We start from the raw sequence: 27,449 nt of genomic DNA, 5'->3' as shown, positions 1-27,449 counted from the left end.
TATCATATTTTTGTTTCATAAAAAAAATTACTTTGGACTTGATTATCGTAGTGAGTGGAAAATCTAGGGTGGGATGTTGGTGGAGAGAGATTAAAAAAAAGCTTTGGTGAAGACAAAGAATGCAACTTTGCTTGTCATAACTTGGCCATTATCTCAAGTAAATCTACATTAATTATATTGAGACTTGTAGCTAGAAGCTTAAGGTTCAGCCGTTTCAACCTTTCGATGTTCAAGTCTATCTAATATTTTTTTTCGGTCTTGGGGGGATATGAGAGAAAAACTAGTAAGTTGTGTGTACCCTTTTGTTGCAAAAACGGTCAAAATGTGGAAAAAAAAAAGAAGAAGAAGAGTCGTCTCTACGTCGAAGGAAATTAACACCAGTGATGTATATATATATCATTAAAAAGCTGTGACTTCTGACGTTCATCAGCGTGCAAAAACTTATCATTCAAGTGAATAATGCCGTGTAGAGAGAAAAAAAGGGGGGGCCCACGGCATTCACTCCGCTGCACGCTTAACCCAGCACCAGGCACAGCACCTACGCTTCCCCAAAGACCCCAAGACCACAAGAAGAGACACACATAGAGAGAAAGAGAGGAAACATATATCAATACATCTATCTACCAACCCCCCTACATACTCCAGCAAAAAAAAACCCCCCAAACTCCCAGCTAACCCAAGCACGAAAAGACTAACATTGTACTTGCTTTCAAAAAAAAGAGGGGGGGGAGAGGGGGGAGAGGGAAGGGTATAATACTCTACTTTTTTTCTCTTATCGCCAAAGAAAAACGCATTGAAAAGACAAAGTGGAGCAAAGTTGTGATAACACTAGAAAAAAAAGCGCAGGTTGATGAGAAGAAGATGAACAAGTCTAGAGGTGTGTATCAAAAAAAAGAAAGGAACAGCATGAGGGGAGTGTGTTAGACTCATGCCCCCCAGAAACAAACGTAAAAACCGACATTTCATGTAAATGTCGTGGCGCAAAAATGAACCGACGCGAGCGAGTGCGGGTTGAAGTACAAAACCCATAGAAAAAAGGTTATTACAAAGCTTCAAAAAGAAAAGAAAAGAAGAAAAGAAAACAAAGCCATATCATCGTGTTTATCGCCAAACAAAAAAACCCGAGGGGGAGGGGGAAAGAGATCCGGATCAATCACGTGCCGTACATCCGAACGTACACAGTCGACCCCCTTTAATCCTCCCGAATTTATAATATCATAAAACGCCCCACACATCCAAAGATAGTCGCAAAACGCCCTTACGCAAAAGTCCACTTTTTAGATCAACCCACACGCTCCGAAACACGACCGCGTTCGATCTGCTCAACGCGATCTTTAGAGTCAGTGCGCTTCATGCGGGACCGGGCCAGGGCAGCAGCAGCGGCCGCTTCTTCGTGTTCGCGGGCCAAGCGACGCAGGGCGGCTTTGGCCTCCTCAAGCGGAATGCTATCGCTGCGTTTAGGACTATTCTGGCGCGAAGGGCGTTGACTGGGTGCATTGGAGGTAGGGGTCGAGGGCTGATAGCGGATGCTATTTGCCCGGGTGCTGGCGACACTGAAGCCGTTCTTTGTGCTGCTGGGACGACTGGGGCGGAACTCGGTGCTGACGGATTCTTGGCTGCGGTTGTCGGCATCGCGGGCGGGCGAGTTTCTACGGGAGCGGACGTAGTTTGGGTCGTCGCGCTTGATCATGTGGCGGAACTGCTGCGTTTGGGCGTCGAGGACCCAGCGTTGGTAGCCGGCTGCGCCGTTGGCGTTGCCGGGGATGAAGGCGTCGTGTTCGTCCCAGCACTTGACCCATGCTACGTCGTCGATGCGAAAGAAACCAGCTTGGACTTCTTTGCCTTTGTCGTCTTTGATCATGACCGTCTTCTTCCGCTTGTAGAACTCTGGCTCCAGAAAGTAGCGGCCGAGTGCATGGGAATACTTGAGCGAGATGGGCGTCTCCAAGGGAATATAGTCTTTTCCATCAGATCCCTTGATGGTTGACTTGCTATTGCTCTCTGGCTTGGATGCATCCTTGAGGGTCGCTATCAAGAACCAGCCTCGACCGGGGATGCTCTCGTACTGGCCAGGGACTGGGCTGTTCCACTCTTCAACAACCCTAGATAGGTCGACCTTGCTGGATTTGAACCATTTGTGTGGCAAAAAGGCCTTTTGAGTAGCAACAAAGAGGTTGGGCGCCATTCCAGTGGTGTTTGGCGAAACAGAACAAACGAGGGTCCCGCTTACTGCTGTAAAGTGGTCCTCCGGGGACAGTCGGCGGTAGTAGTGGGTCTTGAATCCGGGGTCGGCAGATGCTCGCAGGCAAAAAAATGGCCTCGTGGAGGAGAATTTGTCTTTTTTTTTCGTAGAGCAGGTTGGCGTGGATTGTAAAATGGCCAGGCGGAATAGTTCAGAGGTCGGGTGAGCCGGAAGGGAGGCAGCGTGATGAGTGGTGTTGACAAAGGGTTGCTGCGACCAGGAGATTTTTGGGTTTGTGTGACGAGCCGAAGACTGCCAATCACTGCGTGCGATGCACGACTGTGTCGCTATGAAGAGCGAGGCAAAGCCTTCGAGCTTGATTCACGTGGGCGTTAAAGGAGGATTCTCGAAACAAAGGCTCTGGGGTGACCAGATATTTGAAGCACGGGAACTAAAATAGTGTTGGCCTGGAAAATCTTTCCCAGGCTCGCGGAAGGAAATTGGGTTGCGCTTCGACCTACCGTGGGTACACCTAGCAAGTGCGGGCCATGGACCGGGGAGCTAATAGTCAGAAAATCGTATGCGCATCTAAGCATGCTGTCCTTTGGTTACGTCGCGCCCCGATTGCAACCGGCAAGATGGGGAGAAAAACCAACGGGGAGTCCCTCGTCATGAGGGCGAGCACTGCCTCAATCAGGTCCTCTCAGTCAGACACGTTGTCCGGTTGTTTCCTTGATGAAACCACGGATGTGCTGATCGCGGTGGTTTGCATGTTCATATCCGAATCCGCATGCGTGCCTACCTGACAACATGCCACATGCGTTCGAATGGAGGGTGGCCTTCGCGCCAATCAGGGCGCCTCGCCGCCAGGCGTGGATGCATCAGGCCAGCCTACGCGATTACCGTGTGGCAGCAATCTGGCAGGGCCCGGAGAGTGTGTGCGCGCGCAATTGTGCAAGGTGGCAGGGCAGGCACAGACAGATGGCGGCTTCATGGGCTTCATGGCGGTGTGGTGCATGCTGGGTTGAGGTGTGCGGATGAGAAAGGAACAGAGTGGGTCGGCATGGCGTCGACTAGTAGAGCGCGGAATCGCATGGCGCGTCCCCGTTAGCGAGCGCCGGCCAGGAGACTCCAGGAAACAAGGAAACACGCGGCGCCTGTCTTTTTGACATACGCAGTAACAAGCCTGCAATGTCATCCCCAGCATTTCACGTCAAACCTTCCGCACGAGACAGGTGGGAGAATGTCGTTCTGAGCTCCCTTCAATTTCCCTTCCGCCTCATGCTATACCGTCCGCCGTCCCCAGCTCTTGTAGCCCTACCAAACAGCCCAGACCCTATAAACAAGACCGAAGCAGCCCAGCGTCGCAAGCCAAAAGCTTGCTTCCCCCAGCCCACGAGGTTAAACTATCCTTTGCTTCTGGAAGCTCCTGCTTCCGGACCTGCGACGCCGCCAAGCCAACCTTCCCAGGGGCATTGCGGCTCTGGCGTTGCCCACCCCTACACCTAACCCCCCAACGACGACTCGCACATGTCATGGCTTTGTTATCGCCAGAACTGCCTTATCAGCATGCATGCAGGCATGTGCACACACACAGTGGTCGTCGCATCTCATCGACTAGGGGGGCGGTGAGGGTGGGTGAGCTGAACAGTCCGAATGTTGCAGTCGTGGCGGTGGTGGTGAGTGTGGATACCAGAGTAAGTAGGTATGCTAATTCAGCCTGCTCCTGTACAGCCTCATGCAGTACAAGCAGCCTGCAAAAATAAATAGACATGGTCGTTTTGATAACGAATATAATTAACACCATACCGTATCGCACCGGCGCGTCTTATGCGCCTCGTGTTTTGGGCGCGGCCAAGAATATCTGACTTGCTTAATGTTTATCAGCCGGAGTCCGACAAGTCTCTGGCTGGCTACAGTCAGCAACACTCATGCAGGGTAATCACAACACACGCGACATGATCGGCGCCTCACCTTGAGCATGTGAAGGAATGCCATGTAGCCAGTATACATCCCAGGCTTGGCGTAGACCGTGCTACATCTCTTCACTCCATTTCCCAAAACAACGCTCGTTAGATGCAGTCTTCTGCGCGAGCGCCAAAGGGAATGCTCAAGGCGTAGCTGAACTGCTTTTAGACTTCTGTCCATGTGTCTCGCCAACACACTGTCCGACCCAAACCCACATCACGCGTCCTACATCACTGCGGAGGAAAAGAATCGTCCTGGTGGTTTTGGCTCGTTTTTCATTGCATTCCTACGGCTTCTGTCCTTTCATGTCCTGGGTCATGCCGCGGTAGCATGTCGCAATGCTTTTTTGAAGTGCATGCTTCTCCTCGTACCGCATCAAAGGGTACTGTGAGCCAAAGAAGATGAAAAGCCTTCCCATTGAGATCGTAACTAATCAGAGAGACGCCTTGTATGCCCCGCCCTAAAGTAAATCCACACACATCTACGACTCGGTCTTGACGCGGGCCTTGCCGTTGGTGACCTTGACACCGAGTTGCTTCGCGCGGGCAATGATGTCGATGCGCTTTCGTGCTGATACGGCGTGGGCGATCCTGCAATTGGTTAGCGGGTCGCGTCGTGCATGGCGTGGCCGGGCCAACGTACTCTGCGGCGAAGGTGCTGTTGTGCATGAGGAGAAGGTCAACATCGGCGACTGAAGTCATTAGCTGGCGTCCAAAATCGCTGCGACAATCGATATGTAGCCTACCGTTGTTAACAACAAAAGCCTTGTGGCCGCTGGGCATCATGTGGCGGGTCTTCTTGTTGGAGCCGTATCCGATCTGTAAATCCTTCCGTCAGCTCCTGTCCTCCAAATATCCCAGCTTGATCCAAAACAGAAAACATCCGCCACAAAAAAATTCCTTCGCAAATCAGTTGATTGAGGCAGTCGTACCTTAGGCATAGCAGCTCGGCCCTTGAACCGCCTGCGGACGGCGTTGTCGATACCCTTGGGCTTGCGCCATGATGGGTCAACGCCTACCCATTGTCAGATCTTGTTCCATCGTTTCCAATTCCCACATGTCTCTTACACTTGAAGCGGTCCGACTGGTGACGGTTGAAGCGCTTGGTGTCTGCAAATGGATACGTCAGTCGCGAAATTTCGAGGTCATCGAGGCAGGTGCCGGCGTACGCTTCTTGACGATCGGGACGTGCTTCTTAGCGGCGACCATCTACATAGAGTCAGTACAGTCGCAGCAATCTATTGTCATGGGATACGCACTTTGACTGCTGTGTGGTTAGTTTGTCGTGAGAAACTGGACGTTGTCGTGATGCAGCGAAAATCAAGCCCGGCACTGTTGGCTCTGCTAAGACGCTAAGCAAACCTAAGCGAGCTGCATCAGCCACACCCAAGTGGCGCAACACCTTCTGCGCCGTTTCCGTCTGGCAAGCCTCATCAAAAATGCATGCATTGTTTAATTGTAGAATCAACACGATGATTATTTTCACCAAATATGTTTCTACGTGATCACTACATGCTGCTAACCAGACTTTACGAATGCATGTGTGCGATGCTGAAGATGAATACTCCATACTCTCTGGACCCACACCTGCAAAGCCCTGCCAATCCCACGACAGCCAAGACGTGGCTCAGTCATCCACACGTTGTGCCATGCTCATCTCCACGTACCCATTGAGAATATGTCTGTGAATTACTCGTATCGAGCGAATCTATCTACTAAAGGATGTTCTGCGGTCACCAAAGTGCTACAAAGACGGATCAAGGGTATGCTATGCTCCCGTGAATGTCGTACCTAGGTTTGAATAAGACCGCCTTCAGATATGCAAGCTGCATTCACCCATCATAGCAAGCCATGTCATATCGTCTACCCCAACTCGCCGCTGCTCGTACCACTAGAAGTTCAAATCGAAGGACCGACGTAAACAACGTGAGAGAGGCTTCAGTACTCCTCATCCATAACCTCCTCCTTGGTATCCCCTCGCTTCTCCTTCTTGACCCATTCGACAAACTCGTCAATGACAGAGGGCCAAGATGACTCCTCACTCCAGAAGCCCATCGACTCGTCGTCAAGGGTGAGCTGTGCAAATTTGAGTGTCTCGTTCCACATATCCTTGTTGACGCTCTTTTTCCACTGAGAGTTAACAAACTCGGTCCACCAGCTCAGCCATGGTGTCTTCTCAGTCGACCACTTCACTGCTGACAACGGTGATCCAAATAGAAGTTCCCAGAATACGACTGCGCTGTCGAGGGCGACTGCTTTCTGACCCTGTGCCCTGGCAAGAGGAAATGTGAACTTGTACACCCGGGTGAAGAGCTCCTTGTTCTTGGGAAGCTCATCCTTTACACTTTGGATGTACATCCTCTGTTTTTCAACGGTGTCGCAGCTATCTTTCAGTTAGAATCTGAATAGCACCTGTCAAACAGATTCTGCCATTTGACTTACTTGCGCTCTGTCCAGCCCTTTACGAAACCTTCACGGCTCATCTCACCCATTGTGGGCGCCTGGATGATTTCAAAAGTAGCTAGAGCATCTAGATCTTCAGCATTGACGCCGATGTCCGCGAAGAACTTCATGGTACCCTCGACTCCAACGACATCTTTGTCCTGGGCATCGGCCTCTCGGTACTTGTCAAATAGCGCGTTGAGAGCAGACTTGGCCGCAGGAGAAGCCTGGGGAGTGCTTCCACCACTGTAGTACCTATTTCATGGCGTTAGTGTCTATAAATCTGAAATAAAGGTTGTGATATTCAAAGTTGCAAATGGAGATAATTAGTAATGGGCGGGGATGAGCTGCACGAACTCTTCCACAGCACATAGAAGGAGCGACAGCATGACAGGAGGATTGTTACTGTCGTTTTTCGCGGTTATAATTTCGGGCTTCCACTTGTTGGAGATACTCCCCTTGATGGCGTTCACAAATGCAACCCTCAATTTCTCGTTCAAAGAGTGGAGAAATGCCACACGTACGCACGATGCCCATGGGAAGTCGCTGCCTGGAGAGGGACCAAATAGCTTGCCAAAGCGGCATGTTTGTTCAGTGTCCAACAGGTCGAGGAACTCTTCGTACGAAAGGCCCGCAGTTATCGGTTCGTTCCACGCCTGTGGTGGAAGCCACCTGACTTTATCGGCAAGATTCAACTGGTGGTAACCGCTGACTTCCTTGTCCCAAATCGATGCATAGGTGCCAAAGTCCTGGCGATTCTGAACTCTCAGAGTATGCTTTTGAAGTGCATATTCTGCTTCTTGGTCATCGAGCTCCTGCATTCTCCCCAAACCACCTCGCAACGACACAACTGGCTGTGGACGCAGATGAAATTCGGATGCAGAAGTCCTGAGAAAGGGAGCTTCTGAAGAGTCAAAAGTTTTCATCAAATCAAGGACCGGTGAACTCGGAAAATAAGTAGCCCGGCAAGGAGCCGTAATGTTACGTATGTTGGAGGACGTAACTGCGGGAATGCCCAAACTCCCATATTCGACATGGTGAGATGATCGAAACAGATCGTGTGAAGTGACAGCAGAATTTGGAAGGCTAAGCGTATTGTACAGCACCTGACTGAGGTGTTCAGCTTGAAGCCTGTGCTGTTCTAGCTGGAGATTGCGTGGCCTAGTGGGCAGTGTGGAGGCAGAATGTGAGGCCGAGCGTCTATTATCTGGCTCAATCCCCCTTTTCCCGGGATCTGAAACAGTGACAGAAGGCCGGGCGGTTTCTTGGAAAGGTTGTTCTTCCTCCACGGGCGGTAGCTCGGCGTTGGGATCTAGAAGCGTTGTCGGACTGCATAGCTCAAGGGTATCACGTGAAGAGGATGTGGAGCGTGAACTCGAACACGAGCCACTCGAGCTGATACGCTGTCGTCGGTTACGCCCTGCAAGCAGTCTGGCCCTGTCCTGCGAGGAACCAAACATGGCGGACTGAGGCGCTTGCTGAAACTACGACAGCTCAATACAATGACGGCCGAAGTGTCTTGCAACCTTTTGTGTTGCTGCAATCGTTGTATATGCCTTGTATGTGGTCGGTTGTTCAGCGCGAAGACAGGTGGAAAAAACCTGCTGGACGATTTGTTGTGGGCTGAGAGCATGTGGAAGGAGGACATAACGTTGCGCATCTGAACCGAGAGAAGTAGCAATCGCGCAAGTTTCATGGAAAGGGCTGTCCATGGTGCAGGAGCACTGTTGTGTGCCATTCCTTCCAAGGGTTGTCGTTTGTGACTACTCCGGCTATGCTTCCAGGAATGGCAATCTTGGTCGTATCTTGGCACTTAGTGGTCCGCATTTGGCTCTCTGTGGCTTCTGATGTGAACAAAGGCCTATGTTCTCTGGGTATATGTGTGGGCCCTTGATGCAATTGCCTGCTGGTGGTTGTGCTACCTCTCTTTGGGTCTGTTGCCACTTTGAACCGACAAATGCAGGGTGGTCGATTTCACATTTGGGTCGAAGCTGCATGTGTGCTGTGTGGTGACCGTGTGTATAGGCGGTTCACAACAACCACGGATGGGGTGGTGGAAAAAGCAAAAGAGAGTTATACATACGCGTTTACGGCGCTCTGGGCGTCCCACCCGTAGCTCTTCAGCGCCCTTATCGCTGAGTTACGGTCGAGCTGAGTGAAGTTCATGAATTGCTGAATAGCAGCCTTTTGCTGGGAACTGTAGACTGCCGGCATTTTGGATTAGCGCGGTAGGTAAGACGGCTGGGTGGTGGTTGCAAGCTTGAGATGGGCAGTGGTGGCCGGGCTGCTCGCAGTGGCAACAGGGGCAGGGCAGAGTCTAGTGCAGAGTCTAGGGATAGAGGAGTAGAAAAAGGGGAAGAGTGCGAGGATCCAGGACGTATAGAGTCCCGGTGGTGCGCCTCGAAATTACAGAACGGGGTTGTATGGTAGGGCTGGCGGGACTTTGGGCAAGCTGGTGACGCAGCGAGTGTCCGACCCCGCCGACAGCCCACCATTGGCCCCTCAGGTCGCAAAGCCACATGCCATGCCTCGGAATTAGGCCCGCAGCAACAGGGTTACTCTGCCCGTCGACCTCTGCCCGCTGCCCGCTGCCCGCTGCCCTCACCACCAACTCTTTCTTGGATCAAACCAGGCCATGGCAAACGGCGTCTTTGGCTTACCTAAATCATTGCCCGATGCAGTACTTTTGCCTTTCCTGACAGCCCTCGTCTTCTTCTCGGAATGGCCCGTGGCTGTGCCGTCATCTGTCGTCTTGCGCTTGGGTGGCATGAGTAGGGCCGGTGTGGCCTTGGCCGTGGGCTGGAGGTTGTCGATGTTGAAGTGGTGAGGGTTCAGAGAGTTGCGCTTTGGTCGGGCACAGGGAAGCTCGTGCGCCTGGTCGATATCTGTGCGCTTGAGGCAGAGCAGCAGTTGACGGGCCAAGCCGCGAACAAGTACCATAAGGAACAGGCCTGGTTAATACTACCGCAAATGGCAAGCGATACTGGCATACCCAGTGTATGGAATGCGACCGACTCTTGCTCTGACAAGTACAGCATTCGTGGTGAAGATGGATGCGTGTTTCCCAATCATCAGGAGCCTCGCTGGCCACCCTGTACTAGTGACGTTGGTGAGTCCTACCAAATAAGTAGTCAAAATGAGCACGTCCGCCTACACAGACTACTAGTGGCCGAGTCGCAAAACTGACGCGGAATCATGTGCGTTGGAAACCCATGCAGAACATCATTCAATCCCCAACACCAACGTCACAGCATCAGCCCACATTAACCACAGGCTTCCAAAAGCTCACGCACGTTCCAACTTGATAAATTCGTACTCGTAGCCTTCATTGCATATATTCACTCGGTGTCAAGTTGCAGGACAGCAACAAATGCCTAGATTCGTACAATATCCACCCGCGTTCGTTCCCAGAGCTTATGTGCCATAGCCACCCCCTTCTCCCGGTCCGCATCGCTGACGGCAGCAGGCTGAACAACCACCCGTGCATACGTTCCAGCTGCCCGCCGTTTGGCCAATGTGCCAGGGTTGACAATCAGTACAGACTCAACGACCTATCATTTTGTTAGCATATTGCATTACCATACATCCACCAGGTATACATACTTTGACAGTGCCCTGGAGCACACTGGGTGTGATCAGTATGTCAGGCCGTACGTTGAGCATCTCGCCCAGTTTGAGATAGCTAGTGTCTAGCATGGTACCAAGCGGGAGGAACGGACTAGGCATTTGCTCCTCATCTGCCTCTTCTCCTTCTTTCCTTTCACCATTAGCAATATTGCTCTTCATCACCTTTTCCTCAATTGGCGTAGGCATGAATTGCTGCTTCTCTCTCCCAGTAGGCGGAAATAGAGGCAAGAAACTCCGTTGCTCGATCAGGTTGCGAGCACACCGTTCATAAATGTTTGTTGCGCGCGCTTTGCCACCTGCAAGCTCTTCTCTTCGGAGCATATCAAGGTTGTCAAGCGAAGACATGCCTACTGTCATCTCATTCATGCTGACAGTCATGGGGTTCGTGACGCACTGCACCATCTTCCCTGCTGCGCCAAAGCCAAGCTCCTTCTTGATAAACTTGTCCTGTGGGAAAGCAGCATGGTGATGATGTGCATCCCTTAGACTAGGTACCAGGAGAACATTACACGTCGGTACGCGCTTGTTGAAGCTTTGGATGGCGCTCGAGATGTGGTGGCGGAATAGATCAGTCATAGTCGCCTGATCTGGACTCACGCCTGGTGGTGCATCGAAATCTCCCGACCGGATTTGAGGATGCTCTGCGTCGAGAAAGGGACCAATCAGGATGATGGAGTCCGCATACGCTTCTGCAGCCTTATCTAGAAAAGCATGTAGAGGTGCAAAATCAAGGTTTTGCTCGGTTGTGTAGGGTCCAGATGCAATCATCAGAGTCAGAGGTCGGACATTGTCTGGATCAGAGTCGGGCGTGTCAAGGTATCGTGCGTTGATGGCGTCAAGCTCGTCCGGCTTTGTAGCAGGTGGGTTCAGAAGTGGCAGTGAAAGGACCTCGGAGACCACGAAAGAGTCGCCAGATGCATTGGTACCGCGCAGCGCAACAATTTGACCGGGAAAGAAGTTGTATGACTGAAGTCCCTCGATGTTGAGCGGTACGCGACGGCCCGAGCCATGCCGCCGCGAGCCTTCAAGCACAAGTGATGCTGTGTTGAGCTTGCCTTCGCTCGTATCGCACGCTATCCTTCCAACAGCAATAATCTCGCTGGGCGATGCGTAGTTGGGATTGCCAAATGCACTCTCATCGAGACCTGCAGATTCTCTGAAGATATCACGGAACTCGTCAATCCTGTCGTCCAGTACTTCTGATGCTTCGGAAAGCTTCATTGCCATGGTCCGGTACGAGAACTTGGACATGTCTGTGTTGGCCTTGAGTTTGATGCGGGGTTCCTTGGGCTCCTCCGAAGGTGGCTCTGGAATAGCAATATCCCCCTGCATAAACTGTTCTGTAATATCGTTCGCGTTGGTACGAGAGGCGAAGTCAAAGACACTGAGCGATGGTTAGAGGGTGCTTCTGCAGTGTTGCTTGAATGCCTACGGTCCGCCCGAAGTCTCGGCCTTTGGTGTCATGAAGCCTCCCGGTGAGCTCATTTCATGTGCCTTGTTCGCTTTGCCTCCTGGTGTTTGGAAGTTGGCTTTGCGCTTGACAGTGCTGCCATTAACCCCGCTAGGAGCACTTGGGCGTGGTGTATTGGGAACAAGCCCTTCTAGCCTTTTTTCCTCAGTCAGCGTGTTGTAATCTGTAACCTTGCCGTCGCTGAACATACATGTCATACATGTCCCCGCCCTTTGCTCTTGGTGTTGGCTGACCCCGCTTGACTTCGTTTCTTTGCTGTGCCTTGCCTCTGCTTTCTCGCTCCAATGCATCTTGTATAGTCTTCTTAAAATCTTGTGCCGTCTTGACGTCCATTTTGTTTTCTTCTCCCCCCATTTTCATGTTGTACGCCTGCCACTTGAAGTCCAACTCTTCGGGCGAGATGGAGTATAACCGGCACATGGACTGCAATTCGGCGAGAACATCGGCGGGGAATTCATCATCCTTGGTGTCACAGTAGCGCTCAAAGCGCTCGGTGAGTTCTGTCGCTACGTCGTCCATTGTAATGCGGATTGTGGATGGTATGGGGTGCTAGATGCGAAAGCACTTTGCGCGTGGAGACAGGGAAGACGCGTAGTAGACGCGTTGGATCTGGGCTAGAATAGACGTGGTCTAGCCCGGAGGATCAGTATGCAAGGGTCCACTATGTCTCCCGAAAGTTTACCAGCGCTGACCCTATCCTCAACAACCCGACTGTGGTTTCCTTCTTTGCTTCTCAATTCCCTAATAATTCTACAGACTCTTAGTCTCTCAATTTGTGTCCTAAATCTCTCAACATGTCAGCAATGGGCCCATTCGCAGAACCCGCTGAGGGCTGCAAGCCACCCGCAGCCCCGGCCCTGACCGCCGACCAGCAGACCAAATACGACCAGCTCCTTGCCGATGTTCGCACCTGGGATGCGCTGCCCACGACTTTGGCCAATGCCACCGAAACATCTCCCATCACTGACGATGAGCGCATGTGGCTCACCCGCGAATGTCTTCTCCGATATCTCCGTGCTGTAAAGTGGAATGTCCAACAAGCTGCAGAACGCCTACGCTCTTCGCTGGTATGGCGGCGTGAGTACGGCACCGACACCTTCACTGCCGACTACATTTCCGAGGAAAATGCTTCTGGCAAGCAGGTCTTGCTGGGATTCGACAAGGAGGGAAGGCCATGCCTCTACCTATTGCCCCAGAACCAGAACACCAAGGAATCCCCTAAACAGGTCCAACACTTGGTATACATGCTGGAGCGCACTATCGACATTCATCCGCCAGGCCAGGAGGGCCTAGCACTATTGATTGACTTCAAGAACACTGGATCTGGAGGAGTCCCTAGCATGGCCACAGTAAAGCAGGTTCTTTACATCTTGCAGAACCACTACCCCGAGAGACTTGGCAGGGCACTGCTCACAAATGGTAAGCGCTACCTTGGCCAGATTTGACTCGTGTTTACTAAACCTACTATAGTTCCCTGGTTTGTCACTACGTTCCTGAAGCTTATCCAACCCTTCATCGATCCCGTCACCAAATCGAAGATGAAGACGAACGAGCCCCTTCCAAGCCATATCCCCGCTTCTCAGCTCATGAAGGTTTCTGGCGGAGATGTGGACTTCAAATACGACCACTCTGTATACTGGCCTGCTCTTGACAAGCTCGTCACTGAAAGGAGACAGCAAAGGAAAGAGCGGTGGGAGAAGGCTGGCAAGATCATTGGAGAGAGCGAAATCTACTTGTGGGGTGGAGACGAGCCGAGCCTCAACTCTGGAAAGGCCGAAGTGCCAGCAGCGACTGAACAGGCGGAAGCAGCCGCCTCAAAAGATACAGCTACACCTGCCGTGGCTGGAGAGACCAACGGCACTGAGCTAGCTGAAGGTGTTGAGAAGCTCGCCATCAAGGAGGGCGTGCCGGTCAAGGCTGAAGCCTGAGCTTAGGCTTTGTTTCTGAACGCTTGCTTGTTACCTAATCGATAGACATGTATGAAACACGCACACGATAGACTAGGGAGTTCAGGTTCAACGGCCCTGCTTATCCATAGAGTTGGATGATTCACGAAATCAATATTCTTACCTCTATCTATTGACACATCATTGATGGCGATTGTAGGGATGCAAAACCAGGCATTGTTTGGGGGAGTCAAGGCGCTCGTATTATTAATAACTTTACGACTGGATTCTAACAGGATAAGGTTTCGGCATGCAAAGTTGCCGTTTCCGGGTCCATCTCTGCGGTTCAGAGCGAAGCATCACGCTCTTCAGCACAGAGTTTATTGCGAGGATGGCCGTGCTTGAGGAAAAATCGGGATGAATGAGTACGTCGTAGGTGGCTGAGTGGATTAGAGGATTCTTGGGTAGGTAGGAGGCGAGGGGGCTAGGCATGTGTGGATCAGGGCTCAGTGGTATTGTGATTGTGTCACTCTGAGATAGATATTGCAGGATTGTGCTTGTTGGATTCAAAGTGATACATCTTTTGCTTGTCGCTGCAGGTTTATTCAGATCTCGCAGCGACTGCTCATAATTCTTGAATGTGGTGTGGATGATAGGCTCTCTAGTTGCTAAGCATGGTGCATTGCACAGTCGTCAAGACGAGGAGCAAGTCGGAAGAAACAGACATCACAGTGTGCCTGAACTAGTGGAATAGGATAAGTTATATCATACTGACAATCAATCCGAAGACAAGGACAAAGTATGCTTGAATCTGTGAACCGATTCACTATGATAACAAGAAAGTTCCTCTGTACAGTCTTCAAGGAGTCGAAATGCAAACTCACCAGCACAAATCAATGCATACATCTCATCAAAACAAAGATATCTGTTTCTCTTTGTATCAACCGAATTAGATTCGCGAACTTGTACAGACAAGGCATACAGAAAATAAGTTGCTGTCTCTATTCTTGTTCCAATAACACTGAGCAGCAGTGCAACGAAAAATAGCAATTCTGAACAATATTCCACCGTACAAGCAATCCCCCACTTACATTCTCTAGAAGTAAATTATTCTTGCATATCCAGACTCCAAAATACATACCATACGTAGTTAAACCAAGCATTCCTACCTGAACTCTAAAACATAATGTTGAACAAACCACCCAGGAATAACCTGATCCCTGTATTCCAATCCAAGAGAGAAAAAAACAGCCTTGAATCTTCCTCCCCTCGTCGTCATAACACACACACAAAGAAAGAAAAAGCCTCATCATCATTACCACCTTGAAACAAGCCAATAAACTCGCATCACGACATTTGCTGCACCTAACCTCACTACCCCCTCCCCCCCCCCTTTAAAAAAGAAAAAAAAAATCCCGCACATACAAGCGCCATCGCACTCACCTTACCACCATTCCCACTCACAAATTCCCTCGTCATAACACAGCACTTCTGCCTTAGGCGTCCCTCAAAACGACCTTAAACAAACAGGAAAACAGGATAAAACGGCAACTAAAGAAAACCTAGATGAAATCATTTACGAGGGTAGATGACGCGGCCCACTTTACCGAAGCCGCCTCCACCTCCCCCTCTTGCCCGGATATAACCGAGTCATAGCGCTGCATGTTTAAAGTGCTTGTTTTACGGGAATGAAGGGGAGGGAGGGGGTGGGGGAAGATCTAGAACCGTGCGTTTTATAAGGGTGGTTAGTATGCTTGAAGGTGTGTGTGTGTGTGTGTGTGGCTAGACTGGTTCTAGAACTTGGGCCGATATGCGCATACAAGGGGGTTTAGTAACAGGTGTTTTGGTGGTTGACGGGTGGTACATGATGTACGGATGTGAATTCAGAGATGAGAAGAAAGAGAGATTGAGGGGTGAAAAGTGAACGTCAGGGGGAGGGGCATCGAGCCGATTTTGATTCAAGTATTTTGTACATTAAACTTTTTGTTCATGTTGGGGAGGATTTGAGAAGAAAGAAAGGCATGTTGTGGATCAAGCCTTCTTCGCAGCCATCATCTGCCGATAAGCATCAATCATTTTCTGGCGCTCCTCGCCCAACTGCTCTCTCTTGCTTAGACTACCCGCGGAATTCGGTACATTCGCAACCTTCGCACCCGCACCATTCTTGACCTTGAAGATTTCTCTTGGAGTCTTTGTGAATGTTGGAGGAGCATGAACGATATCGTTGAGTCCCTTTCTCTCCTCTCGCTTCTTCTTGAGGGCCTCCCACTCGTCTTCGCTGTCATGTGCGACTTCGCCGACCTTGAGCTTGCGCTTGCCCTTTTTGGCCTTCTTCTTCTTACCGTCTACGGTTCGTTTTGTAGGGAGGTCGGCGGTATGGTCTTCCCACATGGCATCCAGCTCGTCCTCTTCTTCCTCTGCTAGTTCCCTTCGCTCCATTTCCTTTTCGCGTAACCTTGCTTCCTCTTCTCGCCATCCTTTTTGTAGACGCTTGAGTCTCCGTTCGTGTTTGGTGACACGGTGGTCGCTGAGGCCGGCAATCTTCTTGCCAGATTTTGTGATACCTGATAGTGGGAGGGCCTGATCTACACGGGCACGGAAGTCGGCCATGGACTCTCCGGGCTGGATCTTCAATGCCGGGGTTGGCTGTGTTGGCTGCTCGTCGGTCTTTGTGCTCTTTTCCTCCTTGGTCGTATCTGCGGTTGTCGCCGACTGTTGTTCCTTCTTCTGTTTCTTGGGCTTCACGGAGCCATCGTCAAGGCCTGAGCGCTTCTTCTGACCTCCGCTGGAAAAGGCCATGAGGCGCTGAAAGGCCTTGGGAGTGTCGTCTGCGCCATAACCTTCGACTTGGGCTACTTTTCGCTTCTTGGTCTTTGGAGCGCTATTGAATGTGCGAGCTTTGCCGACGGCGAGAGGAGCGGCGTGGAGGGTGGGTGGGAGGTCGAATCTACAGGGTGGTGTTAGGGCTAGTGGGATGGCAGCAGTCGGACGGGTGGGTGACGTACTGCGAGTCGTCGTCTTCGATGCGCCTGTGCTTGTGAGGCATGGCGGGCGGCGGAGGTCGGATAGGATACAGCAACGGGCAGTGGTGGTCGCGGTCGCAAAAAAGTTGGTGACATGGAGCAGGGATGTTTGGGAAAGAAGAGGTGGACCCTGTAATGCTTGGCCTGCTTAGCGAGCTTTACGCGGCTTCAACCCCGCAGTGGGATAGGATTTGGAAGTGTTTTCTGCAGCGTAGCCCAAATCCGGAGTGCAGGAGATTATTGCATGTGGCTTGACGGCCAAATAGCACCGCCCGGCCGGTGTGGCTGACACGACACAGTGGCTCCGAAAGTGCCGCCCATACGCAGACGTGGCTCCCATAGGCCTGCCAGCTCACATCAGCATGCCCAAAATGCCGCAACAATAGGCTTAATCCATAGTCTCGCAACTAATGACATTATCTGGAACCCGTTGCGACAGCCTTCGGTCCGATTGCCTGTCCAGCCCAGCATCAGCACCAGCACCAGCACCACGCCGTCTAGTACCCTCCGCGTATATACTTACTGTGCACACCGACAGCAACGGCATGAGCTCCGGCCATGTCCACTAGCCGAATAAGCTGGACCAACGTGCTCTTCTGTTTCCTATAACTATCCTCATCAGCTGCCCAGCTGCATGCCCACCTGAGGCGCTGCCCTTTGCCCAAGCTGTCTGCAACTCTTGTTTCTATCCACCAATCAGAAGCCCCAAGGAGGTTGCGTGCTTGTACTCGCTCTCACACTGCACAACTCTCGCCCACGGCGTAGCACACGTGCGGAAAGCCTCAACGCATCTGTTCCAAACTCTGGTTGTCTTCCCCACACCGGCTCCCTTGGTCGTTTGCACCCCGTTTCGCGGCTGGTTTGGCTGGTCGCACCTCGTTTCGCAATAAGAAGCTTCCGACACCCCTCCTGTTTCTTGCACCTGCACACACCCACCCACCCCAAACCTCCTTTTGTTTGACTCCAACTCACTGGCACCACCTGGGCGCCACCTGGCCACCGTCAACGGCCGTGGTTCCTGCATCTGGACGCGGCTCTTATCGACAAAGGTGTGGACGTGCATTGTCCCGGTTTACTAGCAGCCTCAAACGCACAGTCGCCGCCATCAATAGTCTGGACCTCGTAGCGGGACGTCTGCAGCGCCATTGCCCAGCTATCGAACAGGAAGGTGTCTTAAAACCTGCATTTTTCCTTCGCAGCCGCAAAGTGCTTTTAGACGCACCTTGTCCCCTCGATTGCTGCTCCAAACCACGACGACGACGAATAACCAACAAGGGCGCTGCATAGTCGCTTCCAGTTGCATTTGCCCCACGCTCAGGGTCCAGTTGACAGATCTTGTGAGATCCCCGCTGCCAATTGGCTCGTGCCTGACATGTCGGCAACATCACGACCACTCACCACCCAGCCCCTCCTGCGCCACGCCTCTCCCAGCCCAGCCCCTTCCTTCGCCAAGCAGTCGTCACCACCCTATCCCGTGCACGACCTCGAGGATGGAGATGGTGCAGAGTATAGCTCGGACGAAGACGACGACATAGTACCCCGACGACGACCGACTTTTTGGCAACGTCTGAGAATGAGCATCCGGAGACGGAATGGAAAGCCCTGCGCCAATGATGACTTTGGCCTCGTGCGATTACCAGACGAAAAGAAGCAGCCCTCCAGATACCGATTCCAAAAGAAGCATGCTGTCAGAGCCTTTGCTGTCATCCCGCTATTGGTAATCATCTTCTTGTAAGTGTCCGTCGTGCACGTCTCGCTTGACGACAGAACCCCGCATTCCCTCGTGACCAAAGACCCAACAAGCTAACTTTCGTAGTGGCGTCCTTCACATCGTCAATGTGCTACTAGGATATATTCCCGTGTTCCTCGACGACCATGCACTACCGGGCTTGGATTGGAATCAATACGACGAGGCACAACGATTGGATATTACACGTGACGTAACGCCTGTACCATGTCATTCACACAACGACTACTGGCGCCGAGTCCCACTCTACGACGCCCTCTATTGGGGCTGCACTGGCGTCGAGGCCGACGTCTGGCTCTTCGACGATGAACTGTTTGTTGGCCACAATACCAACGCCCTCACACAGAACAACACCTTCCGATCCATGTATGTCGATCCTCTGACGAAGATGCTCGACCACAAGAACAACGTAAGCGACTTTGCAACTGCATCCACGACCAAGAACGGCGTCTTCGACACCGAACCCTCGCAAACTCTCGTCCTCCTTGTCGACTTCAAAAACGACGGCCACGCCATCTTCCCCGTAGTATCCAACCACCTCTCCGCCCTCCGCGAAAAAGGCTATCTATCCTACTACAACGGCACATCTGTCGTCTCGGGCGCCATCACCGTCGTCGCCACTGGCAACGCCCCCTTCGACCTCATCACCGCAAACTCCACCTACCGCGACATCTTCTTTGACGCACCCCTCGACAAACTAAACAACACATCTTCCTCTTCCGACACCATTACCCCCGACGGCCAAGGCACCGTCGGCACAACCCCAAACTCCCACTTTGACAGCACAAACTCGTACTACGCCTCTGTAAACTGGGGCTCCACAGTCGGTTGGCTCTGGTTCGGCCGCTTGTCTTCGGCCCAACTCGCCAAAATCCGCGATCAGATCCGCACCGCTGAGGAGCGCGGCCTCAAATCTCGCTACTGGAGCGCTCCCAAGTGGCCCATTGGCCTGCGCAATCGGGTCTGGAGGATCCTCGTTGAGGAAGGCGTTGGGTACCTCAACGGCGATGATTTAAAGGGAATGACCGAGTTGGATTGGAGTGTTAAGAAGCATTGGGGTGTTATGTGATAAACCTCCTTTTGGATCTACTTGTTTTGCGCATTTCTTTAAAGATACCCCCCTCGCCTTTATCTACGATTTTTGTCATGTAAAAAAGGATTTCGAGAGTATGACGAAGATTTAGATGGAATTCTAGAAAATCTTACCACTTGAATACTAACCCACACTGCTTTTTCTTTGTGTCCAATCGTGAACATCCCCCGCTTCTTCTTCTCTTTTTTTTTTGAGTACATGGACAAAGAGCAGTTTTTACACACACACGAAGTATTGCATGCGTCCACGAAGCACCCATACAGTCTATAAAAGCGGTAAACTTTCCATATACATGTGTAACAATGGCGTACACGTGGGGGAGAGCTGAGAAAGTTGAAAGAAAAAAAAAGAAGAGAAGCAACAAGAGGCCGTGGTAACATGTTATTTCCCCCTCCCACCGCCATCGTCATATCAAGCGTGTTTCCATCTTAATCCTCGTTTCAACGTCAAAAAAGAAAAGAAAAAAAGAGCTCCACCCTGGGGACACAAAAGTCCAATGGAATCTAGAACATACTCCACCCCTTCTTCCTCCTCTCGCGATCCCCTCTATCCTCCCTACGCCCCATCATACGCTTCTCCCTCTGTTCCAACTGCCGTAAGCCCTCCATCTCCTTGAGCACATGCTCGAGCAAGTCCTTGCGGCGCACAACATCGAGATGGCGCTTAATCTTGGGGTCTTCCTTTGCGAACCGCTCGATTTCGTCTTGTGAGAGGCCGCGGCCGAGGCGGGCGTCGAGTTCGCGGGGGAACTGTAGCAAAGAAAGGTTAGATGGATGGGTCATTGGGGTGTAAGGAGGCAAACATGAAGAAGAGCTTACAATGTAGTAGAATTTTGAGAGCAATTCAGCGTCAAGGAAGAGATCGGCGGTCGTAGTTAGTTTGTCTGCGACGGCATCGAGAAAGACTTCCGGGCAGTGGTATTTGTTCTTTTTGCTGGCGCATTGCTTGCTCTTTATGGCTGTGAGGCGGAGTTTCAGGACGTCAATGCGGTCGCGGAGGAAGACTGCTTCACGGCCTGGTGAATTCGTTAGTTATACCTGTGTTAACATGGAAGATTTCATGGACGTACCCTTTGCTAAAAGTGCAGAGCTGAAGCCGCCGGCTCCACCCACACCATCGCCTTCCAAGACAACCTGTCCGCTCCGTACACGGTCGATAAAGGTCATGACATCTCGGACTTTCTTGCGGCCGCCAACTTGGTCCTCGAGTTGCTTGACAGCTGCTTCTACAACCTTGAGCTCTTCTTTGAGGACTGCAGTCACATTCTCTCGGCCCTTGGCCCATTCGCTGTCCTCGACTTCAATCCGATATTTGTACGGTTTGATGCAAATCTCCAGCTCATCCGAAATATCATAAGAAAGGTCTTTCAAGATAGAGTTCGATGCGTCGGTAATAGCTTGTCGAGCAAAGGGGTGCGCGGCAAAGCGTGAGTTTGTGATGAGACGGTCAATGTGAGCTTGGAGTGCGCTTGCAACGACGTTGGTCGCTAACCGTCCAACACCAAGCTTTGTCAGAGCAGCGCTGGAACTGTCGAGCTTGATTCGCCAGATCTGGTCCTCTCCATCAATGTCTGCTTTTACAAGGTTGCTCAGAGGATCGGTTTCTGGGAAAGGAACGTTGAGGTCATCAAAAGGCCTGTTCCAGTAGCGTTGTGCAAGCAAGTTGAGTACTTGTTGGTCTAGCTCGTGCTTGAGTAGGTCCCGAACTTGTTGGCGACCGAACTGTTCTGTAAAGCCGCGGAATGAGTGCTTGAATGCGTCGAGTGATTCGGCCAGGTACGACTCAGCGCTGATAGGTCGTTCATTGTACTGAACCTTGTACTCGTACCTTGCCTCTTCGAGCTCTCTCTGAATAGCCTCACTAGTCGTCTTAAGACTGCCAGCCATGGTTTGTTCAAGCACATGCATAAGCTTCTTCTTGAGATTCTGAGTACCCACAGCGAGCTCTGGCCGTTCAGAGAACTCTGGGTGTGATGAGAAGTATGCATTCTCGTTCTTTGTGATGGCGTTGGAGATGTTGCCGTTGCCACGGCTGAAGAGCTTAGAACCACCTGCACCAGGGGGTACACGGCACACGACTCCAACGTATCCTAGACGGAGAGCATACTTTTGGTCGTTAAGCAGGCTAGCGCCGCGGTCGGCATCTACAAGATCCATCTTGGTAATAACGCCAATGGTCCTCTCGCCACGGGGGTCCACTCTTCTCGATGCTCGTAGCGCAGTGCTGTTGGCCAGATCCACGTCGGCTGCTGAGATGGCGAGAATGACGTTGGGTGCCCTGATGTACTTGTCGCAAAGCTGTGCAATCTTCTCCTTGAGCTGCGGGGGCTGGTCCCGGCCAACGACCTGGATGTATCCTGGAAGGTCGATCAAGGAGAGATCTGGCACGTTTGGCGAGTAAATCCTGAGCTGGATGGGGTCATCGGACACACAGTCGCTAGCTGGTACAGCCAGATTGAGGTCTGTCAGTGTCTTCTGGACCTGACCAAAGTCCGTCACCTTGCCTAGTCCAATGGCGGGGAACTCGCAGTATTCTGCACGCGCATCAGGGGTATTGACGAGCGTCAGCTCAATGGGTCGACGGGTAACCATATTGTGTCCCTTGGGGAGGAATTCATGGCCAACGATAGCCTCGAGGACTGAACTCTTTCCGGAGGACTGTGATCCAATGACGACAATGGACGGCAGTGTGAGTGATTCGGATTGTCCCACAGTCTGTAGCAGTCCACGTATCTCAATCATCTTCTTGGTGAGCATCATCATTTGCTCATCCCGCGCAATCTTTTCTCCTTGCTGTCTGTCCTCATCGTCATCGTCATCTTGTGAGTACCCAAAAGCAGCAGCAGCTGATGCGCCGGCCGCGGCAGTGCCAGAGCCACCCTGTTTGGGCTCCTCCGGACCTCTACCACTACCATTGCCTCCTGAACCACCTGCCTCATCTTTGGCAAGAAGCTTTTGTAGCCATTCCGGGTATTGTACGTTCTCAAGTTCGTCCTTGGTCGACTTGAACCCCTTTTCTATCTGATCGAAGAATCCATTTGCCGTATTAATTGCCCCACCAGCCAACTCGCTGGCGCCATCTTTGGTGCGGTGGAAGAGGTCGAGTGCAAAGGTGCCTGCCTGGCCTGCCTGGTACTGGATATACGAGACACCGGCGATGATAGCCCCTCCGGTGGCGGCACCCACAGTCGCAAACTTGCCCACGAGTTTGGGTATCACTCTTGCAAAAGATATCGATCGCGTGGCGGGGACATTGTGCAGTGCGTAGCTACCGAGGGGCCATGGCCGGCGCTTCACAAGCCTGAGCGCGGCTTCATTTCGCAAGAGTCCGCCGGCGGGGAGCGAATGTGTAGTGTAGAAGCGTGGAGTGAGGAGCGGTGAACGGCGTGCGAGGGGGGCAAGGCGGCCCGCAACGAGCCTGCCGCTCATGTTTGCGACGACGAGAGGGCGAGGATAGGGATTTGGTGTAGCATAGGATCTGGCGTCTTGCTATCACACGCGGTTGGCAACGTTGCACGCTCTCGAAGAGGCGGCTATGCACGTCACACTCGACTTTCGGTGCGCTGAGCAAAGGTGCTTGGGCCATGCGCCCGCGTGGGGCACCTCCAGGGCTCCCCTCCACTCGTCTCGCCAACTCAAGACGGACAACACATGGACTAGACAGCGCAACATGTCGGTTGAATGCCTTCTGCTATCTGGCTGTTGTCTAGTTGTCCATTCCCCATGCACGTCTCACTTCAAGCACAACAGCGCTCTCTCCCCAAAGAGCCTCGGCACTGAGTCCTCTTCCTTGATCATGTCCCTCAACCAATTCCTTGAGCCCTCAACCTCCCTACTTGCAAACTTGACCAGCACAAAGCCCCTGACATTTGCCGCACTCCATATCAGACCATCCGCCTTCTCTCTCTGCTGCCTCGTATGCCGCCTTTGCTCGTGTGGCAGAAGCTCAGGCTGCACGCTGTCACCCCAATTTCTACCACCAATACGCGGCAGTGCCTCGAATTCATCCAAGAAGAACTTGGAAAGTGACGAGAACACTGGTCCTCGAATAATCATGGTGCCGAAAACAGAGTAATTGTCCATGCGTGAGGCGAGCGGCATCCCCGTTCTGCCATGTTTGTCTAGAATCAGATTATCCCGTACAAGAAGCCTCTTCTTCCCTGCCTCGTCCAACGTCCACACTTCATTCCGGCTCTTGTACTCGAAAATGTCCCAGTTCTCACCCCGTGCAGAGCGCCCGCTCGTGACCCAGTCGCATACGCACAAGTTGCCTTGTCCTTTATCGAGATGGTAGATCTGAGATTGGGAAAAGGCTGTGTGGGCAAATGGCTGCACCGGGTCTGGAAGATAGACCAGGGCAGCATCATGCTTCAGATATACTGTCATATGTTGTCGGGAGACCAGATCTGGACTGAGTGTCTTGAAGATCTTGGTCGAGCCTTGGGTTAACAGGATAAGCCGAGCCTTGTCATCCAATTTGACTTCCAAGTCGATACTGTCCCCAGCGACAATGCCACCGCCGTAGGTGAGTAGGAAGACTGTATGTATAAGGCCTGAATTTGGAGGCCTGGTCTCGTTGTTTTTCTGATCGTCATGGCTTGGTGGTGGCAGAGGGTCTGGCGCGACTAGCTTAAGTGGGTATTGATACGAGACTGTCCCGAGAACAGGCTTGTCTTCGGACAACAGGTTGATGATGATGGATCCATGGCCGGGCTTAGAAGTAGAGGCACCAAAAGGTGAGTTGAAGACCATGGCGCGTTGCTAGCGGAGTTCAAGATGTACCATCATCACTCTCATATATGATTGCGAGAAACGAACTCCACTCCCACGCTCTGCAGTAATCCTGAAGTAGGATTCAAACAGCGCTTGTTTTTAGTTTTTTTTCTCTTTAGTGAAAGCCTCTCCAGTAAGCGCAAAGAGGGTGTAAAGTAGTTGTGTTCTATACGTGGGGTAGTGTCTAGCTAGGTTTTGGATATCGATAAGTAACATCACGTGAACCCTCTCAAACCTCAGCACTAGCCTTCAGACACTCATGACGTGCGCATATAGAAGACCGAAATAATGATATTCTAGCACACAAGGCCATTTGAAACCGGAAATTAGGATACCGAGACCATCCGCTGTTTTCCGGTGGGTTCGTTTTGTTGGATTTTGCTTCCCAAGACATCGTAAAACCCCCGTTTTGGTAACCAAAATCGGAAAACTAACATATGTACTTGACGGGTGAGTTTGGTGGTAACATGACTGGATGATGGGTGGAAGAGCAGTCTCTTATCTGGTAGATTCTGGGTCTTAGTTAGAGAGGCTCGACATTAACAGAAGGAGTGTCGAATTGTGCTTCATCTAGTGTACATGCTGGAGAACCGAAGCTTGGCTAGAAAACGCCTAATCGAGACGACGGAATGTACATATTTCTAATATTTTGTCTTCCCAAGAAGATTGATAACTTCTTACACAATCGACGATCATTTGCGTTACTCTAACAAAACCACTTCCTTTCTCGCCCCTGCTTCTCTCCACGCATATTTGTATATCCTACCAAGACCTACACGCTCCATAACCCTTACATTACCTTTTGGGTTTAGTTCCTCTACAAATATGATATTATAGAGTGGATAGCCTAGAATGTCTGGCCTTGTCTCGTTACCCAAGTACTGCGCTTCCGACAATAGGATCGCGGTCACGAAATTTGCGCCTTTTGTATTGTAACCGGCATCGAACTTCACGGTACCGGCTCTTGGATGCGTTGCGGTATTGATCCAGTGTTCTCGGGACACAACTGTTTTGATTTGCAGATCTGGTTGGCTTACCTCGGCTTTTGATGCTGTTTCGGTGGGTTCAGTATCGTGAAAATTGATGATGCAGTGTAAACCCAGAAGTACCATATATAGTCACGTGGTTATTCACTAANTAATAATGCTGTATTTAAACTTGCTCCTATCATGATACACATCACAATACACAATACTTCCTACACTCTCAACTGCTTACATGCAGTGCTCATCGCCAGCACGTTTGGTCGATGTCCGGACTTTCCAGCAATCGCTACCTAACTCTAGTTCCACTAACTCCGTGTGTACAACAAGATGTTGTTCTTCCAACTGGTGAAGTGGTATATCTAGTCTCGGTTTTGGTGCTGGTCTGGCGTCCGCTGAGTCCCAGTCTCTGAATCCTCTAGCACTCATGTTGGACATGCCAAAGAGCCCCAGTTCCTGTAGGGAGAAACTATGAAGTCTTCTCTGGACACCATACAGCGTGCCTTTGCGAGGACGAATGCGCTCTTCACCGCACTTGCGGTACCGTTGAACGATGCCGGAGTTCAAGACCAAGACGTCAAAGGGTTGATCATAACGAACTCGTGCGCCTTTACTGCCAGATCCTAAAGGGTTCTGTGCAGCTTCCCAGCCTGCCCACGTCCAGCTTGGCGGACATCTCCTGTCGGAGTCGCTTTGACGGCGGCGCATAGGCTCATCTGATTGCCACAAGAGTGCAACATCCAAGAAGTGGCATGGCAATCCGTTTCGGAACGGTGAGTTGAGAAATCCTGGGCCACTAAGAATGCTTGCGAGACCATCAAACGCATTAAGGATGTCGTAGCTCTTCCCTATGGTTCTTCTACCCAGATCTTCTACTGCCTCGATATACTGGTGCATTGACGGTAGTCTCATCAGTCTCACACTCCCATCCTCTCGTGTAGTCTGTAATCCTGCTGGTGAGATATCATCGCTAAGAGATGGCAAGGGTGTGAGTCTAAGCCATGGAAACGAAATCAACGACCTATCTCCGTCCAGTGCATTAACATCCTCCCTCCATGTTCCTCCCCGGCAATGCCATACTGCAAATCCAGCTGCAAAGATTAGCATCCTCCTAGACAGTAGTTTCTCTTGGAAATACCACGCCCGCTCCTCCCAAGCTTCATAGTTGAGCTCCATGCGCGTGGGCAGCACCATCCGGGCATTTTTGATAATCCCGTCTTCCATGAGCTGTTTCCCACGGCTGGGATGGCCATGGAGTCCTCTCAATCCTTCATCAGCATGCATACTGTCTCCAGCAACGATGGTAAAAAGGGCACGGTTATATACATGACCCATGCGCTGTATATTGGCGTGCATGACTTTTTCGTCACCCTCTTGAGGAACGCAGAGCTGATCGACCCACATGAATCTTTCGCCTATGGCTTGAACGACCTCGATGGCGTGTTTGATGGTTTTTGGTATATGTACACCTTCGGCCTCGAGACTACGTGCCCTTGACAACGCGACTTTGTTAGTTGAAGTCAGGTGTGTGTATGAGGTTGGGCGAGTCCATGTTGTTTTATGCATTTTCTCATTGTGGTAGTAAGGTCGCCCTTTATCGGTTTTGTACTCTTTCCAGCCCTTCAGTAGTGGTAGAATTCCCCACCTGTAGCTCAAAGCTACGTACCTTAGGTCGGAGCGTAAGCGGACCATGTCAGAGAAATTCATCTCCATGATACACATCTTACGCACGTCAACAAGTCGAAATATGGCGGCCTCATCCCATTCTGGAGCTGATACAGAATTGTTCACTGAATCGCTCAATAATTCTCCACAATTGTGCTTCGATGTGCATGCCTCAACGCAGTGCCTGAAGAACGGGACGTCGATTCGGGGACCAATCATTTGCCCATACCAAATCTGCTGCTTTCTTATACGTGGACTGCTGGAATTTTCGAAACGCAGACTGAAATGGCATATTTCCTTTAAAGGTGCGAGGGGTGCTCGTCCATGCCCATAGACACGTACACTCAAGGCTCCTCTTTTCTCTTCGTATTTCCGATAAGTTCTGAGCATGAAAATGCAGGGCAACCGCTTCCGCTTTTTGCTCTGTATTAGGGCTAGCTGTCCCATCGTCCACTGAGCGGTTGCCATCCCCTTCTGCAAGTTTTCGCTTTTTTGATTCGTGACTAAATTGATAATCGCGAGGCTTGCGCTAGCTGCAGCTATTGAATCGGCTGCCGTGTCTCTGGAATTATACATATCCTCAAGATCGTT

At 51.4% G+C, this 27,449-nt stretch overlaps 13 protein-coding genes across 13 annotated transcripts; 3 read left to right on the top strand and 10 right to left on the bottom strand.

The window, feature by feature from the left end:
- Positions 1-371: 371 nt before the first annotated feature.
- Positions 372-569, bottom strand: COCCADRAFT_101475 (uncharacterized protein; the record flags this gene model as incomplete). Its single annotated transcript, XM_007716145.1, has 1 exon — positions 372-569. A coding segment is annotated over one exon (198 nt), but the record flags the coding sequence as incomplete, so codon positions are not given.
- Positions 570-1,282: 713 nt separating this feature from the next.
- COCCADRAFT_101467 (uncharacterized protein) lies at positions 1,283-2,185 on the bottom strand (the record flags this gene model as incomplete). The annotated part of the gene is made up of 1 exon (XM_007716144.1): positions 1,283-2,185. The coding sequence occupies one exon, from the start codon at positions 2,183-2,185 to the stop codon at positions 1,283-1,285; it is 903 nt and encodes a 300-aa protein (XP_007714334.1).
- An 807-nt stretch (positions 2,186-2,992) lies between these two features.
- On the top strand, positions 2,993-3,691 carry COCCADRAFT_27893 (uncharacterized protein; the record flags this gene model as incomplete). The annotated part of the gene is made up of 2 exons (XM_007716127.1): positions 2,993-3,116; positions 3,387-3,691. The coding sequence occupies 2 exons, from the start codon at positions 2,993-2,995 to the stop codon at positions 3,689-3,691; spliced, it is 429 nt and encodes a 142-aa protein (XP_007714317.1).
- Positions 3,692-4,631: 940 nt separating this feature from the next.
- On the bottom strand, positions 4,632-8,051 carry COCCADRAFT_101477 (uncharacterized protein; the record flags this gene model as incomplete). The annotated part of the gene is made up of 9 exons (XM_007716143.1): positions 4,632-4,740; positions 4,793-4,841; positions 4,896-4,968; positions 5,082-5,164; positions 5,218-5,259; positions 5,319-5,358; positions 6,109-6,532; positions 6,592-6,846; positions 7,207-8,051. The coding sequence occupies 9 exons, from the start codon at positions 8,049-8,051 to the stop codon at positions 4,632-4,634; spliced, it is 1,920 nt and encodes a 639-aa protein (XP_007714333.1).
- A 613-nt stretch (positions 8,052-8,664) lies between these two features.
- COCCADRAFT_101433 (uncharacterized protein) lies at positions 8,665-9,531 on the bottom strand (the record flags this gene model as incomplete). Its single annotated transcript, XM_007716142.1, has 2 exons — positions 8,665-8,795; positions 9,252-9,531. The coding sequence occupies 2 exons, from the start codon at positions 9,529-9,531 to the stop codon at positions 8,665-8,667; spliced, it is 411 nt and encodes a 136-aa protein (XP_007714332.1).
- Positions 9,532-9,965: 434 nt separating this feature from the next.
- On the bottom strand, positions 9,966-12,208 carry COCCADRAFT_6721 (uncharacterized protein; the record flags this gene model as incomplete). The annotated part of the gene is made up of 4 exons (XM_007716122.1): positions 9,966-10,142; positions 10,195-11,602; positions 11,651-11,824; positions 11,880-12,208. 4 exons carry the CDS (start codon positions 12,206-12,208, stop codon positions 9,966-9,968), a joined length of 2,088 nt encoding a protein of 695 aa, XP_007714312.1.
- Positions 12,209-12,483: 275 nt separating this feature from the next.
- COCCADRAFT_101447 (uncharacterized protein) lies at positions 12,484-13,617 on the top strand (the record flags this gene model as incomplete). Its single annotated transcript, XM_007716141.1, has 2 exons — positions 12,484-13,108; positions 13,160-13,617. The coding sequence occupies 2 exons, from the start codon at positions 12,484-12,486 to the stop codon at positions 13,615-13,617; spliced, it is 1,083 nt and encodes a 360-aa protein (XP_007714331.1).
- Positions 13,618-15,606: 1,989 nt separating this feature from the next.
- On the bottom strand, positions 15,607-16,621 carry COCCADRAFT_38513 (uncharacterized protein; the record flags this gene model as incomplete). The annotated part of the gene is made up of 2 exons (XM_007716140.1): positions 15,607-16,522; positions 16,581-16,621. 2 exons carry the CDS (start codon positions 16,619-16,621, stop codon positions 15,607-15,609), a joined length of 957 nt encoding a protein of 318 aa, XP_007714330.1.
- Positions 16,622-17,970: 1,349 nt separating this feature from the next.
- Positions 17,971-19,414, top strand: COCCADRAFT_27887 (uncharacterized protein; the record flags this gene model as incomplete). Its single annotated transcript, XM_007716126.1, has 2 exons — positions 17,971-18,329; positions 18,415-19,414. The coding sequence occupies 2 exons, from the start codon at positions 17,971-17,973 to the stop codon at positions 19,412-19,414; spliced, it is 1,359 nt and encodes a 452-aa protein (XP_007714316.1).
- A 527-nt stretch (positions 19,415-19,941) lies between these two features.
- On the bottom strand, positions 19,942-22,866 carry COCCADRAFT_101417 (uncharacterized protein; the record flags this gene model as incomplete). The annotated part of the gene is made up of 3 exons (XM_007716139.1): positions 19,942-20,187; positions 20,257-20,453; positions 20,508-22,866. The coding sequence occupies 3 exons, from the start codon at positions 22,864-22,866 to the stop codon at positions 19,942-19,944; spliced, it is 2,802 nt and encodes a 933-aa protein (XP_007714329.1).
- A 303-nt stretch (positions 22,867-23,169) lies between these two features.
- Positions 23,170-24,189, bottom strand: COCCADRAFT_6716 (uncharacterized protein; the record flags this gene model as incomplete). The annotated part of the gene is made up of 1 exon (XM_007716121.1): positions 23,170-24,189. The coding sequence occupies one exon, from the start codon at positions 24,187-24,189 to the stop codon at positions 23,170-23,172; it is 1,020 nt and encodes a 339-aa protein (XP_007714311.1).
- A 773-nt stretch (positions 24,190-24,962) lies between these two features.
- COCCADRAFT_64987 (uncharacterized protein) lies at positions 24,963-25,724 on the bottom strand (the record flags this gene model as incomplete). Its single annotated transcript, XM_007716138.1, has 2 exons — positions 24,963-25,261; positions 25,619-25,724. Coding segments are annotated over 2 exons (405 nt in total), but the record flags the coding sequence as incomplete, so codon positions are not given.
- Positions 25,725-25,823: 99 nt separating this feature from the next.
- COCCADRAFT_76597 (uncharacterized protein) lies at positions 25,824-26,654 on the bottom strand (the record flags this gene model as incomplete). Its single annotated transcript, XM_007716137.1, has 2 exons — positions 25,824-26,115; positions 26,215-26,654. Coding segments are annotated over 2 exons (732 nt in total), but the record flags the coding sequence as incomplete, so codon positions are not given.
- Positions 26,655-27,449: the final 795 nt, after the last annotated feature.

This window comes from Bipolaris zeicola (genome assembly GCF_000523435.1).
Source record: "Bipolaris zeicola 26-R-13 unplaced genomic scaffold scaffold_128, whole genome shotgun sequence".
NCBI lineage: Eukaryota > Fungi > Ascomycota > Dothideomycetes > Pleosporales > Pleosporaceae > Bipolaris > Bipolaris zeicola.
The sequence above is the reverse complement of the archived record's forward strand: the minus strand, read 5'-3'. Positions and strand labels throughout refer to the sequence as shown.